The following is a 17,910-nucleotide window of genomic DNA, read 5'->3' on the forward strand; positions in this document are numbered from 1 at the left end:
AGCTGGAAACCTTGTGGTCAACTGAAAGGAGGCATTTGTGAGGCATGTTGGTGGTCTTGAACGTACAGCTAGCTAGAAATGATTGATGGAAGAGTTTGCTGTGAAGTGCTGACCTGTATTCTGTCTGCATCTGACAGTTTTAGCAAAACCTTATTTTGACTATGATTGTGACTATATACATGGTATAACATAATTTACATTGTAATGGTGGGAACAGTCAAAATGAAGCTTTAAAATATTTTTATGTTGTTGAAGCAATGTACGTATGTAGAAACTAAATGTCTTGAAACAGAAGTTCTATAACATTATCTTTTTTTTTAAAAAACAAATTTTTGAAATGCCAGGATTTTCTGTGAGCTAGAAATGCTGGGTTTTGGTGGGCGTCCTTCACACAGATGAAGTCAGTGTTTTATAAGCTTTTCTCAGAAGCTGAGTAGCAGCAAACTGCTGGCCAGTGTGGGTAAACGTGTGTGGAGTTGAATATCCACTTGTACTTTAAATGTAGTCCAGTCTTGTTCATTAGAATACAGCCTTTAAGCTCTGCTTAATGCGATTTGCTTACAGAAGGGAGAAAATGTCTTAGGACTTTCGAGAAAGCAGACTGAGGTTCTCGGACTCCCTTAATGGTCAGCACTGAATTTACCTGAAATAAGGCCTAGATGACTTCAGAGATGGCTTTCCTCTTTCATCTGATAACATGATTGTGTATAATGGAAAGCGGCCTGTCTCGGTTACCCTTCAAAACAGCACTCTGAAACCTTCGTCCACAGCTCCGTGGAAGAAAAGGAAGAAGTGCGCCCAAATGCGGGTCTGCCTTTCCAAGCTCAGCCTGCTGCAGCAAGCCGGGAGGGATTATGTTGCACAGATACTGTTGTCTATCTAACCAGCATTTCTTAGTGCTCTACCCACTCTTGGAAAAAAGTATCTCCCCAAAGGTAATGATTTTGTAATCCTGGTTAAACACTGTTTCTTCAGAGAGTTGGAAAAGGAAACTAATCTAGCATACAACTACTGTTGTAAATTAGAAAAAAAACCACAGCAACTTCTGCTTCTTTCCAAAGGAAAAACAAGGTAAATTATATTAAAGGCAACTTAGATTTAGATGGTAAGTCCAAATTGTCAGCAAGTAATTCGTGGAACAGTATTACAAATGGGCTAATTGAGGAATCTAGTGCCTGCCATCACGGTCAACAGATTACAGAAAATGCATTATCTGCTAAGCTATCACCAGGCACCGGTACAAATGGACATTATAGAGCAGGCAGAGAATCTAATCAGAATTGAAAAGTTAGGAGTAGGCCCAAGAGAGCAGAGTATATCTCATTACCTTTATTTCTCAGGCTGTTTACAGAATCATCCCTCTTTTCCCAGTCTCCAGTTCTTCAGCTTTCTCTGCTTCAGGCAAATAAAAGCTAGCAGGTCCTTATCTCTTGTGTGGCTGGGAACCAAAGCACTGGAAAGTGCTTGTTTAGATGCTGCAGATAAAGAACAGTGACCAAATACAATGGGAAAATTAAGCTTTTTCCTCCTAGTACCTCTCAAAAGGAACAGGGGAGGGCTGGGAGACTTGTGGAAGGGACAGGCCTCGTGCTACGGAAGGTGAGGACCCCTGGGAGAAGTGCCTTAGTATTGTTTAGCATTGTCTAAGGGGATATAATCACCTAAGGCTTGGATGCAATAAGGTGACGGATGGGTTCATTGCCTTAGAATTCAGAAAAGGGAATTGGGTCTCGGTTCTGTGAGTACAGCCAACAGCAGAGCTCTCCCCGATTCCAGGCTGCTGTTACTGGGGCAACAGGATCATGAAACAAGGGATTGTACTGAAAGGAGGGGAACTTAAAAGCAGCTGCAGGAAAAATTCATATGCGGTACAGCACATTGCCATAGAAGATGGCGGAGACCAGAATTTCAGCGTGATTCACAGATCTAGCAAGCAGCCTGAGTTGCAATTAATGCTTTAGGGATTTTTGAAAAAGGCCTGTACATTGAAGCTTCTGGACTATGAACTGCCTTAACTGCTAGTAGACCTGGAGGGCTGCATGTTGGGCAGTCCTTCACACAGCCCCCAAGCAGACTTACTCCAATGAGGTTATTTTTGAACGCAGGCTGTCTTTTTGCTTGGCGTGCAGCTCTTGAGAGGGGTTGCTGGTGTCTTGGATCCCAAAATGCTTTTGAAGAGCAAGGCTGGCTACAGTGTCTGTGAACAGGAGAACCAACCCCTTCAGGAGGTGCTGGATCATATGGAGGATACGCAAAGCAAAGCAACAACTTTCAAGACACGAGTACAGTAAGTATAGGGCAAGATGATGAAGACAGCAACACAAATGGCTCTGAATGCCCCCCTCTCTGTGATGAGATGAGTGGAAAAAGGAATTTAAGTACTTAATTAAAATTTACATCCATCTGTCATAAGAGTAGTTTTCATTAAAAGCTAGGTTCCTTTGCCTTCCTCCATGATACTGATAAATTAATTGATATTCCACCACCTGTTCAGAGACCAGTTAGGATTAGTTCTGAGTGATACAAAAACATAAGGAGACAGCCCCACCGGTGGTTAGTTTTACAGCCTAAATTAGCTAAGGCAAAATAAGCGGTGTCATGTCATTATTCCTTTAAGGACTTTCAATAATGACAGAAATGCATATTTCCGTCACTATTAATGCATCAATGCATACATGTGATGGGCACATACAGCTCTGAGCTTCAATTTTTTAGCGCTTTCTATTTTGAAGGTGGCAGGTTATTTCAAGCCTTGCATCCAAACCTTGGGACTGTGCTGTTTGATATAGCAGGTGCAGCCCTTTCTTCTGTTTGTGAAGGTGGTCTTCACAAATGGTTCAAATTGCTTAAGCCATCCCTTGAAAAAATCATGCCATGTCTAGCAGTCAACTGCAGCATCTGTGATCCAAAGGCGTATGTGCAAACACAGCATCCAGCTGTTGTCTAATACTGACGGTGTGGTGACAGCTATTGCTGCAGCTAATCAAAGGGTGTTTCAGATTGTATTGCATTAATACCTGCAGCGGCAAGGAGTTTCAAGGCAAAAACCCATGTACACGGTTTTCCAAGAAGGTAGCAGCAAGAGAAAAGGAGGCCATGCTGACTGACTTTGTTCCTCCTGATGAACACGTAAAGTGAGCAACCAGTGTTGTTGTGACTGGGTTACGTCTTTGGTAAGTTAAACAAAACTGCCACCACCTGCTCTGTTTGATTCTAGAAACCTAATTGCTTCATTTAGGCTAGAAGTCTTTGGACTTAAGAAGTAAAAATGTGGCTCTGGATATGTGCGAAGTCAAAACCAAGATTTCTTGTTTGACTCTTAGCTCTGTTGTCCTGTTGTGACTAATAGGGCTCAGCCCACTAAAATGTAAAGCAAGGAATAAGTATCGTTATACAAAAATACTGCTAAGTAAGTTTGCTTCAGAAAGTTTTCTTTCCAGGGAAGCCATCCATGTCCAAATTACTATTTAACTGCCTCACTTTGGAGTAGTCCCCTTTTATCTGAAATTAATACACCAATTCACGTGTTGGTTCAAACTGACTTTGCGGTTGCCTCATCACTGCGATGGTGCTGATGCAAGCCATACTTGTAGATCAGTTGAAACTGTGATGCTGAGTTTAATAGTACTATAGATTTGAGGGGGGGAGGGGACGTATGCAAGAAAATACTGATAATGAGATGTTGCTTTCTTCCCCAACCTGAGACTGTCCTGGGGTGGTTGTTCCAGGGAGGAGGGAACTGCAATATTGATGAAGACATCCTTGTGAGCTTGCTCAACACCAGCTGTGAAAGGGAGGCCACTGTCCTTTCACTTTTCCATGCTGTCAAATTCAACAGCGTGAAAGCAGAACAGTCAAAGAGCCAGGAGATTTCATCTCCCCGGTTAGCTGTCAGGAGTTCTCATCGCCTAAGGACCCTGCCCTGCCAGGTCAAGGTAAAAGAGCCCTCATTTACATTTGCAAAATTCTAATTGCTTTGGATGTTTTTTTGGGGAGGGTGCCCACTGGAGATAAGAGCCTGTTTTTTCCAGGGAGCACTCGATATTTCTCTCTAATTGTATCTTAAGGTTTCAGAGTGCAGTTGAAAAAGGAAATGTTCAATAATGGTTACTTTTTACATGCAGCAGAGCAGTAAAATAGGAGAATGACACCTAAGTATTAGGGCTCAACAATACAGTCTTTTTGCTGGTCAAACTGTAGAAGATTCTCAGCAGTTTTGCTTGTACCCAAAGCCAGTGAAATCAACAGTAAAACATGGTTGAATACTGTGCGAGCTTTGGATTAGGTGAAGGACGTCATGTTTGAGCCATCTCAAGATGTGGTTTGTTAGATGTTACAGTTGGAGCCTCATGAAGTCCTCGGTCCAGAGTATCTGTGTCAGTCATGTAGGAGAGCAGGGGGACTGGTGGAAGTGTCAACAACTAGAAGAAGCTGAAGCATAGGGCAATGACCTTCCAGTCCCTACCTTCCCCATTATCTGCTTTTCTTGCTGTACTTTCTTTTAATCGTTGAGTACATAATCAAAGGCCATAATGGTTGAGGTCAAAACTGGAGGAGGATTTTAGGGAAAATATTTGCTGGAGGATTTTAGGTAAGAGGTTGAAGTTTGGCCAGTTTTGGCTTAACAGAAAGGTGGCATTTCTCCAACCCTGTAGCTAGGTTTTTTCCACGTTCAGAAATTTGATTTTGAAATAGAAACAGCCTCTGACTCCCAAAGTAGGAACCTCACAGACTTCCTTCCCAGGTTCTCACAGAAGAAGCTTAAAAAAAAAAGATGGTCAGGTGACTTGAGGGGTAGTGATTCTCACAAGTAGCTTTTATTAGTGTTTCCCTCGGTGGGAAAAAATTGCTAGTCAGACATCCTTGTCAGGCATCACCTTGATATTGCATAGTTGTAGGGTAGATCATCATCCCTGGTGGACCCTTCAGAGGTGGTATTCACGTTCTGGGACAGTGTCTGTACAGCCTATGGTACGACAGACAAATGCCAACATGATACAAGAACATTGCAACAGTGCTTTTGCAGGTCCCTTCCCAAACAAAATGGGAGAAAATCCGATACGGAGCGGGGTATCTTGATCCCACAATGTGGAGAAAACAGAAAGCAAAGGAACCATTAAAAGCTCCAGAGACAACCATCAATAGCCTTGGGGACGCAAAGAACCGGTCTGAAAAGGTACTGTGAATGTAAATAATAAGTGATATCATTCTTCTGTGACATAGCTATGAGAGATTATGTTATGATGGTAACGTCTCTGGGCACTGTGTTGTGCCTGACAGCCACAAATAAATGTGGAACATAGCATGTTATCCAAGCTGAGACAACCATGCTCAAACAGGCTCATTCACTTGGATTAGACTGTGTTTTGATGGCACCTATATGTGGACAATAGCTCTAGAAGGCATAAGAACACAATTTAAGATTTAGTTGACGTAGTTGTAAATCCATCCCCTTGAACGCTCTTGGTATCATATATGACCAAAAAGCATTCATATGCTGAAAGCAAACAATTGTCATTTCAGAACATTTTAGGGTGGTTTTGTCTTTGGTTTTTTCACTGCAATACCCATTTTGACAAAGATGCTGGTTTCAGCTGTGGTACAAGGTGTTATTAGAAGGAGTTCGAAGAGCAGGCAGGTAATTTTTCCACTGCTGGGTTTGTTTAGATGTATGTTTAGTTTGTTTGTGATAAAAAAAAGAATCTACCCCATCTTCACACGTAATACGTAGACAAAAGGGAAGATGCTGTTCATGCTCTAGAGGGCAGTCCTTCCAAAGGTAAAATTGAGGAGTTGCACGTGACTAAAATCATGCCACATGCAAAGGGCTGGTGAGCTGAATGACAAGTGTCGCTCTCGTTGTTTTATGAAGAAATGCTTTCTGTAAGACAAAGGAATAAGCTTTGCAAAGAGGATGCCTGGGAACAGCTGAGCTCAGAAGAACGCAAAGGCTACAGTTATGTTAATACTCCTTCAAAATTAAGGCAATGTCTACAGTTGAAAGGGAATCCACCACATTTTGTCCAGCTCTTCCTGGGAATATACAACAGATTAGCAATGGTAGGTGTGCTTACTTGGATAATGAAGAATTAATCTTCCTGCCTTCCTTACCGAAGGTGCTGGGAGAAATTACTTTGTGTAACACAGGACATGAGATTACAGGACCGTAGGTTATAATTTGCTAAAACCATATGGAAACTTCACATTTAGGCACACGGTTCCAGAGTAGAGGCAGAGGCCCAAGGACTGACAAGTCCCTGTGGCTGTAACCTGAAGGGCTGTGTTGGGACATGAAATGCAGCCTCACCCTGACCTCCTAGCTTCTAACATCACAGCACTCCTAGGTTGGTGAACACCAGGACTTTAAAGATGAAAATGTCTGAGACAAATTTCAGTGAGCTTATTACCGAACCACTGAAATACAGCTGTGTCAGTGTATGGCAGGAGTCTGCCTCCCCTTGTGTTTTGCATTTCTTAGAATTGGCTATCTTTTTGCATGAAGGAGGGAAAAAAATTATATTTTTGCGTTCATTTCCCGTAACTCTGATGTAATATTAGAATAACTTCTATCTCAGACCTCTTTACTCCTTTGGTCTTCAAAAATTGGTCCCCACAAGATAGTTTTTTCTTTAGGACAGATACCTTGCATATAATGACTAGCCCCTGACATACCTGGGGCATTTTTTTAGTGGTGAGATAAAATTCTGATCTGTGGATTGCAATTTCAAGAGGCCATGTTTGGCATTTTTAAGCTCCAATCCTGCACTGACTCACAGGGCCTTGAAGCAGCTCAGTGATGCAGAGCTGATCCTAAAATCATAAATCAGTTCAGCCTCAATCTGTCATAGTTTCTGCAAGTGCATCGTAATATTTTTATCCTGGTATTTGAGGAGGCTTTGCCTGTAAGTGTAAGCAGTTATTTAGGGAGAGCTTCTTAGTTCACTGTGAAGGAGGAAAGAAAATTATTATAGACTTGGCTTTTTCTTAAGAATTCTTATTGAACTGGAATATAATACACAGACTGCTGCAGAGAAAAGTTTATTTAATGTATTGCTAACAAAGCTACAATTATGGGAATAAGGTGTTTGCTGTTTTATTATTCCAATTGTGTATGAAGCCAGATAAGGACTTCTTAGAACAGCCGCAGGCTTTACAATAAACTTGTGACAACAGTGAGAAACATACCAGCCATCCCAAAGGTAATGCTGTACACCTTATGTGCTCATATACATGATGTCTCTATGGGCAATACCGAGTGTATGCATTTAAATGTAAGGTGCAATACAGAATCAGCGCCTTGATTTGGTGAGGGTTTCTTGTATGAAGAAAGAGACTACTGGTGTGAAAGAAGGAATGAATCCCTAACTAGGGTCCTGCTCTTGCAATTGAGTCAGCTTCATAGAATTTTTTGCAGCTCTAAATGCAAAATGAGGAAGAAGAAAATAAATTCAAGCCAACTTGGGCTTTTTTTTTTTCATCCTGAACTGGGAGCAGAGTTGGAAGAAGGCATCGATATCGGTAAATAAGTGTGGAAAGTGAAATACCTAACATGTCCTAGAAGAGCTTACTATTCCTGGCACAGCTGAGGTCCTGGCAACTTTGCCAAACACTTCAGGGTAGCGGCATCTTTTGATCTTCTCTAAATGTAGGATAAAACTGGAAGCTTGCAATTGTCAAAGTGCCAGAATGGTTTAGAATGCACAATTGCAAAATAACTTTGAAATCTGAATTCTTAGTCTCATCTCTCATCTTTTCTGTCAGATCTGACTGTACAACAGACTTCTAATAATGGCAAAAATTGTGCTAATGTAATCAAAGGGTCTTGTATAACGGTTGTGCAGAGGTTTGCTTTAGATGGCTCAGGGAGGGAAGGAAAAAAAAACTGGCCATCCCTGCTGATGTCCGTGGCAGCCTTGCATAAAGACCAATGAAGACTGTCAAAAAGACAGGTTCCCCAGTGTTGTAAATTGCTGTAGTTCCCTTGATTTCAAGGGAATTACTGATTTACGTCTGCTGAGGATCCGGTCTGCATGGTGATAAAGTCTGAGACGTATAATAATGGCATTGCAGATATGTGCCGGGGATATGCGAACAGAGTCTGACAACCATTAGCTGCTCTTGGGAAATGGCACTCATTTGATGTTGAAAACAATATGAAGAGGCAAGTGGGCATTACTCTGGAAGCTGATATTTTGGACACTGTCATCCAGGTACTACGGTGCTATATGTGTATTTTTGATAGGAACACTGAGTGCAACGAGGCATTAGTACAGCAGTGGATTGAGCTAATTGGCGTAGCAGGATGCCGGTGTCAGAACTGCTTGAACATTTTTCGTCTCCCCGCGGTAGAGGAATGGGAAGGTTGTGGTGTAGCACTTGTCCCTGTTGTAGGTATAGCAGGTTTCAGGTTCATTGCAGGAGGTGCTCTGCTGGGCCTGGTATATCTCACCATCCAGCTCTATTTCTACGGGATCGCATTTTTTGCAGCTGGAAGAGATGGGGAGTAGAACAAGTGTTAAGGGTTGTGGTGAAAAGATGCCCCTGGTGAAACCAAAATCCTCCTTGCTTATCTGCAGATGTAGCTAGGCGGGTACTGTGGCCTTTCTAGGTTTTACATAGGAACCCCCAGCCAGATGCTTTTAGCGTTGTCAAACTGCTATTGGCAAAACTGGCCCCTAAAAGGGAGAGTTAAACAGGCGATGTGTAATTTGCTAATATTTAAGACATTTGAGATGAACAGGGGTCAGAACGAAACATTCCCTATAAACGTGAGACCTTTTTCTGTGAATTAATCATGGAGATGACAATTTCTTGGCTTGCAACAGAATATGAGAACTAGGCTCCGTGGGGAAAACTTTCCACTGTGACGCTGCCTCACCTTCTCTACTGGCCTTCAAGCACATTTTTGAGCTGCTGTGGGCAATGCTGTAGGGGAGGTTAAGTCTTAAGAAATGAAATTAGTAAATAAAACTACTTACAGTTCAGTCATGCGGTAGACAAAAGTGGTTCTGAGTGGGGACGTGGGGTCAGAGATGTTCTCTCGAGCCTTCAGAGGGACTCTGCAAAGGAGGCAAGAAAATCGCTCTCATGAAAACTGCTTATTAAACAGGGGGCTACTCTGCTGCGAACAATTCTCAACTTTCAACTTTTATTCAGGTTATTTCCTTTCTGACCCTTTTTCATAGCAAAGCCCAGAAACTGCAGATCTTGGCCCTTCTGTGCCCTCAAAAGCAACAACCCTCCCCAAAAGGACTGCAGCAATTTCTGAAAGTGCCGCTGTCAGGTGAGCGTGCTGATAATCCTTTTTTTTTTTTAAACTCTGAGCTGGCAGATGCCTAAGAGACTTGCAGGACATAAACAGAGATGCTCAGTGTTTCTCCTGTTGTGAGCTCTACCAGAACTCCTGCAGCTCTGAGTCTGAACTTGGTCCATGTTTCCAAGACAGACACACTTCTGAAAGATTTGCGTGAATAAAGAGGACACAGTCCTACTTTTGAACTGAGATCTGCCTCATAGGATTAACCTTTTCTCATAGTTTAGGCATTACCTGGTTTTCCCAGCCTATAAAATAGGAGGCTTGCTAGCAGATCGATAAATGACTCCAGTGTCATGGGCCCAATTTGCTTTCAGATTAGATCAACTGCAGAAACGTTACACTCTACTTCCCCAGCCTATTTTGTACAGTTACTACCGGACCGCTTAAAACATGGAGGTGCTTTTTGTATCTGAAGGGACAAACACCAGACACATTCACGTAAGCTAGAAAAACACAAAGCAAAAGGGATTATTCCAGGATACCATAGAAAGCAGCCCACAGGAAAAAAAGTTCACATCATCGATGCCAGGACATGGGAAACAATGCAAAGAAAAGGGACCTCCTGTAACGCTTCGTCTCCTGTTCACCATCTCCATGTAATACTTGTCTGCCACTTACAGGATGCGTATGTTTCTCTCCAGGATTTCTTCACCGGGGTTTTCCTTGGAGGGGACGAACTTCGAGGTCACTGTTACACACTGACACTTGTTATTGACCAGCACGTACTCTTGGTCGCCAGAGTCCCATGGATAACCTGCAAGCACAGGATATGCAATCCCAGGGTCAAGAAGAAAAACCTTGAAACGTGCTCTAGCAGTGATAAGAATGCTAAAAATGCACCATTATGGCATCTCAATTGGTATAAGTCCGGGTTTCAGCAGGTACAAATGAGCCCCTTGGCAAAGATGAGTTCAGCTGTCTTCCCTGCTCAGTCTACAGTATGCTTCTGTATGTGGAGGTGATGGGACTGGGAAGGAGAAAACAACCTGTACGCTGTGTTGCTGGAGAGAGAGCAGGTCGCAGGGGTTTCTCATGAAATGGGAAGAAAGTCCCCTTGCAAGCCTCGAGCTATACCTGGCAGCAGAAGTGCTGCTTTTACCTTAACTGAGGTTACCCAATTGCTCTATCAGGCACCAGGACTAGCCTAGCAGTCCAAACCCTAGTTTGGATCTGGCTTCTAAATAAGTGTCTCTGACCTTGCCAGTGTGACAGATGTGTCAGTTTTCCTTGGCTGGTATGTTGTTCTTCAGGTCCCTGAGGGAGCAGATGCCAAAAAGCACTGCAGGACCCAGCAAGAAGGCAGCCTGATGACCTGGCAGTGAAAGGTAAGCGGCCCTTACGATGGTTGTGGTTTGCAGGGGAAACTCCAGTCCGGATTTTTCTGGTCTTCTGTTGATACTGAAGTTGAGTTTGGCACCTGAGGAGCCTACTCAAATAGAGAAGAACCAGCTTGGCTGTCTCCTGTACTTTTAGCGTGTTATTCAGTATGAAACTTGATCAAAACAGGGTAAAACATCCCATCTGTCACCCAGAGGCTTTTTGGATGTTCCTAGTGGCGTGCAATTCTTATTACTGTGCAAGTAGATGGATTTGAAATAGCTTGTTCTTTGCTAGTTGGTTTCCCCCAACCCAGAGCCTCTGGTCTCTTCACCCATAACAAGCCAGCCTTGCTTTTGTATGCACACAGAGTCATACCTTTCTTAAGTGGTTGTTTTTACATCCCTCTGTATTTCTAAATGCTGCTAAAATCAAGTTCACAGCCATCACTTTGCAGCATCACTCTTCCTACAGCACCTTCAGCCTGCTTAGAAGTACCAAAACCAGTGATTTTTGTGTGGAAGATGGGGATAGTTTATATCGGGCTCAGATGGACCTCACAGTTCTGGGGACTCGCCTGCTCTGCTTGTCCCTTGGTTTAACCATGGAGAGACAGAAGAAACAGGCTAAAAACATCTGTGTCTATCATGTCTATGGAGGATTTCGGAGTCACTTTGACTTAAAAGCTTTGGCCCCAATAGCTGGATTTCTTTGAGTTATCAAAGCATGGATCCATAAGGAAGCAGACATGTTGCATAAGCTCATGTCTGTGTGTTTTTATTTCCATGTCCAAAGCTGCTGGGTTTTGTGAACAACAGTCCTGTTCCTATAGGGTGGAAGGGATAGCGCTCAAAGCCTGTGGGAGCAATAGCGATGGTGGGATCCAGGAGCAGCACATGGACTCTGAATTGTACTGTAAGTTTTCTGATTGTTAGCTGCTATCGGCAGCAGCTTAACTGTCACCTGAAGCTGTCTGCAAGACCAAACAAGGACAGTATTGATTGGCAGGGCCCCCAAGGATCTAGTCCATACAATGTAATGAAAATAGCATCCTAGGTTTTCTACCTAAGGCTTCTTAGAGCTTCCTTCCTGCCCCTACAATATGCTGGTCTCATCTGCTTCCATTCCACTGGGTTATTCTCCGAGATCCTTACAGGCCTCGTAACTGTGAAAAAGACACAAAACCTGTGTAAAATGATGCCTCAGAGTGACCCTACAACTGACCTGCTGGTTACAAGTGCTGTTTCTGTGACAACTGGCAGCAAGAATACCTTTTGAAAAAGGTTCACTGTGGAGTTTCTCCATCAGGAAGAAAATTACTTTGCTCCCTTGCTTTGGGCAGTGGAGCAAGCCGCTACAGGCACGTAGGAGACGTTGCCCTTTCTACTGCTCTCACGGTTTTCTTTATCCCTCTACAGCATGTGCCCATTGAGCCTTTCAGAGCAAGGGCTGACTTTTAGCATGTCTCTGTATAGCGTCCAGCACAACCGGCTACCTGTACAAATGCCACCGCGAAATGTGCACAGAGAGCGTAAGTCCAGTCACGCTTCCGATCGCGGTGTGCCCCACCAAGGCAGAAATACATCATCATACCTGACACGCAGACATGGTCGTTCAAGAGTTTAATGGTGCTTGTCTCTTTACACCCCTCATTCCAATTTTTCTTGCTCTGCATGCTTCCTCTCTGCCAACTCGTCATTCAACATGAACATTTCCCTCTGAAGCAGAAGCTTACTGGAAAAGCCTCTTTAGTCTCTGCCTCTTTGAGTCTTGGCCTTTCTTTTTTCTTATAGAAAGTCTCTGGCTTCTTGTCCTTCACATAGCGCTTCCTCTGATGTCTGTCACTGTGTTCTATGTAACATATGCAATTCTTTCTAAGCCCTTAATCCAAAGCTAATATTGAAGTCAGATCCTATTGGCTTTGGGAGTTGTCCCAAAACCTTTGGGAGCGGGCTTTAATTCCTCTTATAAAATTAAATATACTCTTCTATGAATATGCAGGGGGGGGTTGACTGTACTCTAAAAAACCTTGTCCTGATATAATTCCTTGTGTAATACTCTTGGCTTCAGTAACCATAAAAGTTACAGGTACTCCATATATTTTTTTTAAAGTAAAATTACAAAGCTGCAAAAAAGATAGTTCTATCAGCAATACTTCCATGTATCGCCCAGTAAAGTCCCTTTGGGGAGAAGGTAGCTAAATACAAAATTTCCTAATGTCCTTTGAAATGTCTGCAGGTCGGATTTTCTGGTGCATGATTTACTGCAATATGGTGTTCCGTCCCTCCTCAGCACTCATGCAGAGATTATTTTGACAAAATTTCTCATCTTCCAATATTGGGTTGTCCTGTAATACTGTGAAGCCCAATGAAACCCAGCTGCAGCATAGTGAAAGAAGCAAATGCATTCCAAAAATATCTGTTCAACTCTGCTGCAGGTGCAAGTAGCTACTTCATTAAAGCAGGAAGAGCCTTGATTAGACCAAAAATACATTAATTTCAACATAAGCAGTACAAACAGCACTCCTGTAGCTGCATGTAACTCAAATTTGACTTCCCCTCTAAGCTGCTTATGCGTGTATATATGTATATATATATCAAGCCATGTGTATGAATGGGGAAAAACAGGCTGGGCTCTGTGTTGAACTGACACAGTATTTCTCAATGTTTTCTGCTTTTTCAGCTAATAGATTATACGGCTGGTCACTTTCCATAGGAAGCAGTACTTTCCAAGGACCTGCCTGGGTAGGCAATAAGATGCCCTTTCGCACAAGTTGGAGGAAATGCAGGGATGCTGTTGCCCATGCTGTTGGGATGGTTATCCTTCAGCATGGATTTAATCCTGCGGACCAGATCCACCATGTGAATGAGGATGACTTCAGACCGTCGTATAGAGATCCAGCAATAGTCAGTATCTATTACCTGTGGACCACACTGAGGAGTGTGCTGGGATGACAGCCTGATCTCAGTCTAAATCAAGTGTCTCCAAGAAATTTGGTGGAGTTACAAAGATAAACTACAGTTTAATCAGAAATAAGTTGGCCATAGCCATATGACAGGACTACCAGGAAGATTTTAGAAGCCTTTAGCAGGTAAGAGTCTTGCAAGCTTCTTAGCACTGCAGAAAAGCAAGCATGCATGTTTGCGGTTTGTTGCTTCAGAACCCCAATCAAAAATGGCTAATCAAAGTCTTAAATTTGCAGCTAGTCATCACTTTTCTTAGCCTCAAGGCAGCAATTAAAAACACGCAGCTTTGTGGTGCAGAAAGACACTGAGGTGTCCAAGCACCACTGAAGCATGACGGCTTGAGCAGGCTTTGAGGTTTGATTTTTTTGACTCTTAAAATTATTAATGGCCTATTACACAAAACCCATCACTGATATCTTAAGCGCAGTTTTCCATGCTCTTCATTTCTCACCTACCTGCCACAAGGACGAACCCCAGGGAGACGGCCAAGGCCACGCACAGCAACAGAGAGCTCTTCATCCTGCCTTCCCTTCTTTTGAAGAACACGAGTGGAGAGCCTGTGTGTGCCTATAAGGGCGTGCGCAAATGATACAGCTATTGGTTTCCTAAAATAAACAGCCCAGCCGGCAAGCACTGACTCTGTGGAAAATGTGGCTGGGGACTGAAACCAGGCATGCTTAACGCACAAAGACCTCTGGCTTTCAAAAGTGAAGGGGGGCAGGGGGTTGCACTATTACTGTGTGTTTTTATTCTGTTCACCAACAAGCAATGAAGCTGCTGGGTGCAAGGGACTGCAAAATGACCCTGGTCCTTAGGGGACATCTTACCATCAGGACCGGTGGCATTCTCCCACCTGGGGGTGACAAGTCTAAGGCAAGAAAGTGTCCAGATAGCCAAGGGGTCACAGCTCTGGCTTCTACTTTTGAGAAATCGGACTTAAAGATCACTTGACTCACATCAAAAAAACACTTCAGCCTTCAAGATCAGAATCCTCTTTGCACCAGATGCTCTGCAAACATTTATTAAGGGCTTGACCTGCCCCCAAAGGCCTTTCAGTCAAAGCAGACAAGATGAGAGAGGGGAGGGGTAAAAGAGGTGTAAAGCAACTGCAGGTCTGTGGCAAAGCTGAACTTCTCCAGCTTTGCCCACTGCACTGGCGAGTTCCTTTCCTTATGAATGGAAAAGGGACTCCACGGGATTTGTGGTATGTGAAATGCACTGAGTCAGGACCTAGGCAAACTCTCTGAGGTACTGGGTGAGCAGACTGTTCCTGAAGGAGGGGAGTACTAGAGAAGACCTGAGAGGTTTTGTTCTAGGTTTGGGATCACTTGTGTAACTCTGACTAGAGCTGTCTCTGTAGCATATGTATGTGTCTTGCACAGAAAAAGCCACTTTTTAGGGGAAGTCCAGTCTTAATAGCATTTCTTAGCAAGGGCCTCCAAACACCTACATCAGGGGACAAAAGGGGAGGCAGAGCAAAGTATGATGCTGGCAGGCCCATTCTTAGCCAGGGTTTATTGCATTAGTGTAATATGAATTTCTACTACCTGCAATGCATGTTTCTCTCAATTAACATTAGCAGCACATGGTAAATCTCCCTGTGTTCTCCAGCTTTTCCTTATGCAGCAGAGCAGCAGCACTGTGACCAGATACAGGCTTTCACGCAGCCCGTGCCTCCCTTGGCTCCCTGGGGTTGGTTGTTCTTGCCAGGCTCTCAAGAGGCTAAAGCCATTAGGCAACGCTGCCAGGCATCCCAGGTCCTGAAAGGGCAGCCTGTCACCTTACAGGCTGTCTTCCCTTTCTTCAGACCTAAGAAGACAGACCTAGGTCCCTAACCCTAGAGCTGTTTGAAGACCCCGGAATCTGTGTCCTGAGCTTTTTCTCCTAGTGCAAACATCTCATGCAGCAGTTGCATGATGCAATGAGCTTTTGTGTTGCATCAGCAGTGCTGAGACGCAAGGTTTCTCCTGGGGGAGGTGGCAGGGGATGATGGGTGCGAGCCCAGCTCCTAGTAGGGCATCAGGTTATGCCATAATTCTTCTTTACAAACCTTGTTTTCTCACTAGGGCTCCATCTTTAGGAGAGCAAAATTTGTTCTTGTTTCCTTTCCCTCTCCCCAGAAAGTACTGCCAAAGGAGTTTTATGTGGAGCTCTCTTCTGAAGCAGCAGCAGCAAGGTGTTCCCTATGCCCCATCTTTTGCAGAAGGTTACAAATAAACCTGGCTAACCATGGGGTGGTAGGGGTGTCTATCTAAAGCACTATGTGTTTCAGTCACCTTTTTTGTAATAAGGTAAGAGATTTGTTAGAAATATACAAGAATGGGGGATGCAGGCAGCAGAATAAAGCACATGCAAAAGAGGCTGGTTCTGGTCTGTTCTGCCAAACTGCACTGATAAAAATACGGCACTGGTAAAATCCAAGCAGAGGCTTTCATGAGTATTTTCAAACCCGAAGGGAGAGACGGAGCAGAATTATATTCTGAGTGATTCTGTTGATTTCGGTGGTTTTCCTTGACTGCCGGTGCTCAGCATATCTGAATTTCAGTTGCTAAATCTACATGTCTGCATACGGCCCCTTTGGTCTGTATGTGATGGCATGAGAGCTATTTTTAGTCCCATTCAGACACCTGTACGTCTCTGAGAATTTCCATCTAGATTGCAAGCCCTTTAGAGGAAGATTTGTTTTATGGACTGTTAGTTTTATGGACTATCCCCTTTTTACTGTGTGACATGTTGAATTATCAGAAAATTATCTGGGGAAGCAGGCATTAAAGAACTGTGGCAGTCTGGCAAGGGGCTGGGAAACCGTCACCCCAGGCTTAAATTCTGGGCTGAGTGGGGAGCTAGACTCCCAACCTCACTGCAAGGCAGAGGCTAGCAGAGGCTAGCAGAGGAACAACTGAGAATTCAAAAAGAAATGGGAACCAGGCTTGTAGTCTCAGTCCCCTTGCACTTGTCCTGTGCCTCCAGTTGGCCCTGGACGTGCTGAACTAGGATTTTGCAGGTAAGAAGCTGGGCAGGTGCCTGGATGAAGTGAGGCAAAATAGTTGTGTCTTGGTGCGTCCTTGCTATGCTGGGTGAGGAGTGGAGAGGAGGACAGCCATACCAGGGCACGGGCTATCTCCAGATAACACACCATCCACTAGCAGTCTGCCCTATGCCTTTCTTTTCTTCTTATTTCTTACTCAGAAGCAGAGAAACAGGTGGATTAAAACAGACCTGCAGCTGGCCCTGCTTATTGTATTGGTAGCGGTGATGCCACTGATGCTTACAGTAGAGCAGTGCAGTTTGGCTTGAGCAGTTCCTGATAACTGGATGAACTAGCTCACATCAGAGCTCATCTCCACCTTCACCAGAAGCGGATGACATTTTCAGCAAGTCCTGACGGAGGTTCAAATGTCTGTAGATGCTATTTCTTTTCTGGTCTTAGAAATTAACCTTGGATTGAGAGATAACACGCCCATTACATTTAAATCACTGAGAGTCCAAGTGGAAGTTGGTCTGTTTTTAAGGCTCTGAATTTTGAAAGGGCAGACTTTAAAAAAAATGAGAGCGCTACGTTGTGAGGGCAGTTGGATGGAAACCTTCAGGGTCAGGGGAACGTTGAAAGCCCGGGCTTCTGTAAGTCGCGCTAGCAAAAGCTATCTGGAATTTTAACCATGCAGAAATTGACTGCAGACTTCTCAGGGTGGACTTCACACCAAAAACGATAGGATTAAGCAGAAAGATTGCAAATCCTGATTGGCAGAGATAGCTGTATCTTAGTGGCCAAGTAGTATAAAGTGAGAATTTCCACTGAGGTGTGGCTAACAAATTAAATGAATGCTATGTCTCACTTACCAAAACCTAGTTACTCTTCTTGCTCTCTCATACAGGCCTGTATCCGGGGGAGGTGATATCTCAAAATTGGCACTGACAGATTTGGGAAAAGTGTCTTAGTCGGAAGCAAACCAAACCTTTGGTACAAGAGCAAATATGGAAAATTTTGACCCAGAGGTGACAATGCGGAGAAGCTGAGCGTGTCAGAAAGAAGGCTCATAAGTGAGATTGGTCTGCCATCAGATCTACCAGAATCCAAACGAATCGCCAAAAAGTGAGTAAAGTTGTGCACCCCCCCTCTGTTTCAGTTAACTTTAATATTTGCTTGACATGTCTTTTTCCACAAGAAGGTGGACAGGAGTATTTATAAATAAAACTGCACCTGTCCTGCGGTGAGAAAAAAAACACATGTACTTGTTCTATGCAGAACTCCTCTTGCTGGGACGTGTGGCTGCTTAATTTATGAGGCTCTGGGTTTCTGAGCTCGGACTA

The 17,910-nt window shown here is 43.7% G+C and overlaps 1 protein-coding gene across 1 annotated transcript; it reads right to left on the bottom strand.

Moving 5' to 3' along the window:
• Positions 1–7,022: 7,022 nt before the first annotated feature.
• On the bottom strand, positions 7,023–16,945 carry IGJ (immunoglobulin J polypeptide, linker protein for immunoglobulin alpha and mu polypeptides). Its single transcript, XM_009324023.1, has 5 exons — positions 16,929–16,945; positions 14,055–14,166; positions 9,935–10,070; positions 8,979–9,059; positions 7,023–8,487 (listed from the first exon to the last, which is right to left on the bottom strand). Exons 1-5 carry the CDS (start codon positions 16,938–16,940, stop codon positions 8,286–8,288), a joined length of 543 nt encoding a protein of 180 aa, XP_009322298.1. The 5' UTR covers positions 16,941–16,945; the 3' UTR covers positions 7,023–8,285.
• Between the last annotated feature and the right edge of the window lie 965 nt (positions 16,946–17,910).

This window comes from Pygoscelis adeliae, unplaced genomic scaffold (assembly GCF_000699105.1).
Source record: "Pygoscelis adeliae isolate BGI_AS28 unplaced genomic scaffold, ASM69910v1 Scaffold55, whole genome shotgun sequence".
Lineage (NCBI taxonomy): Eukaryota > Metazoa > Chordata > Aves > Sphenisciformes > Spheniscidae > Pygoscelis > Pygoscelis adeliae.

Excerpts from the sequence above, each read along its gene's own strand:
- IGJ (XM_009324023.1), bottom strand. Across the intron at positions 10,071-14,054 it reads GGGGTTCGTCCTTGTGGCAG|GTTATCCATGGGACTCTGGC; the intron begins GTAGGTGAGAAA and ends CTGTGCTTGCAG. Across the intron at positions 9,060-9,934 it reads GAGAGAAACATACGCATCCT|AGTCCCTCTGAAGGCTCGAG; the intron begins GTAAGTGGCAGA and ends CCTCCTTTGCAG.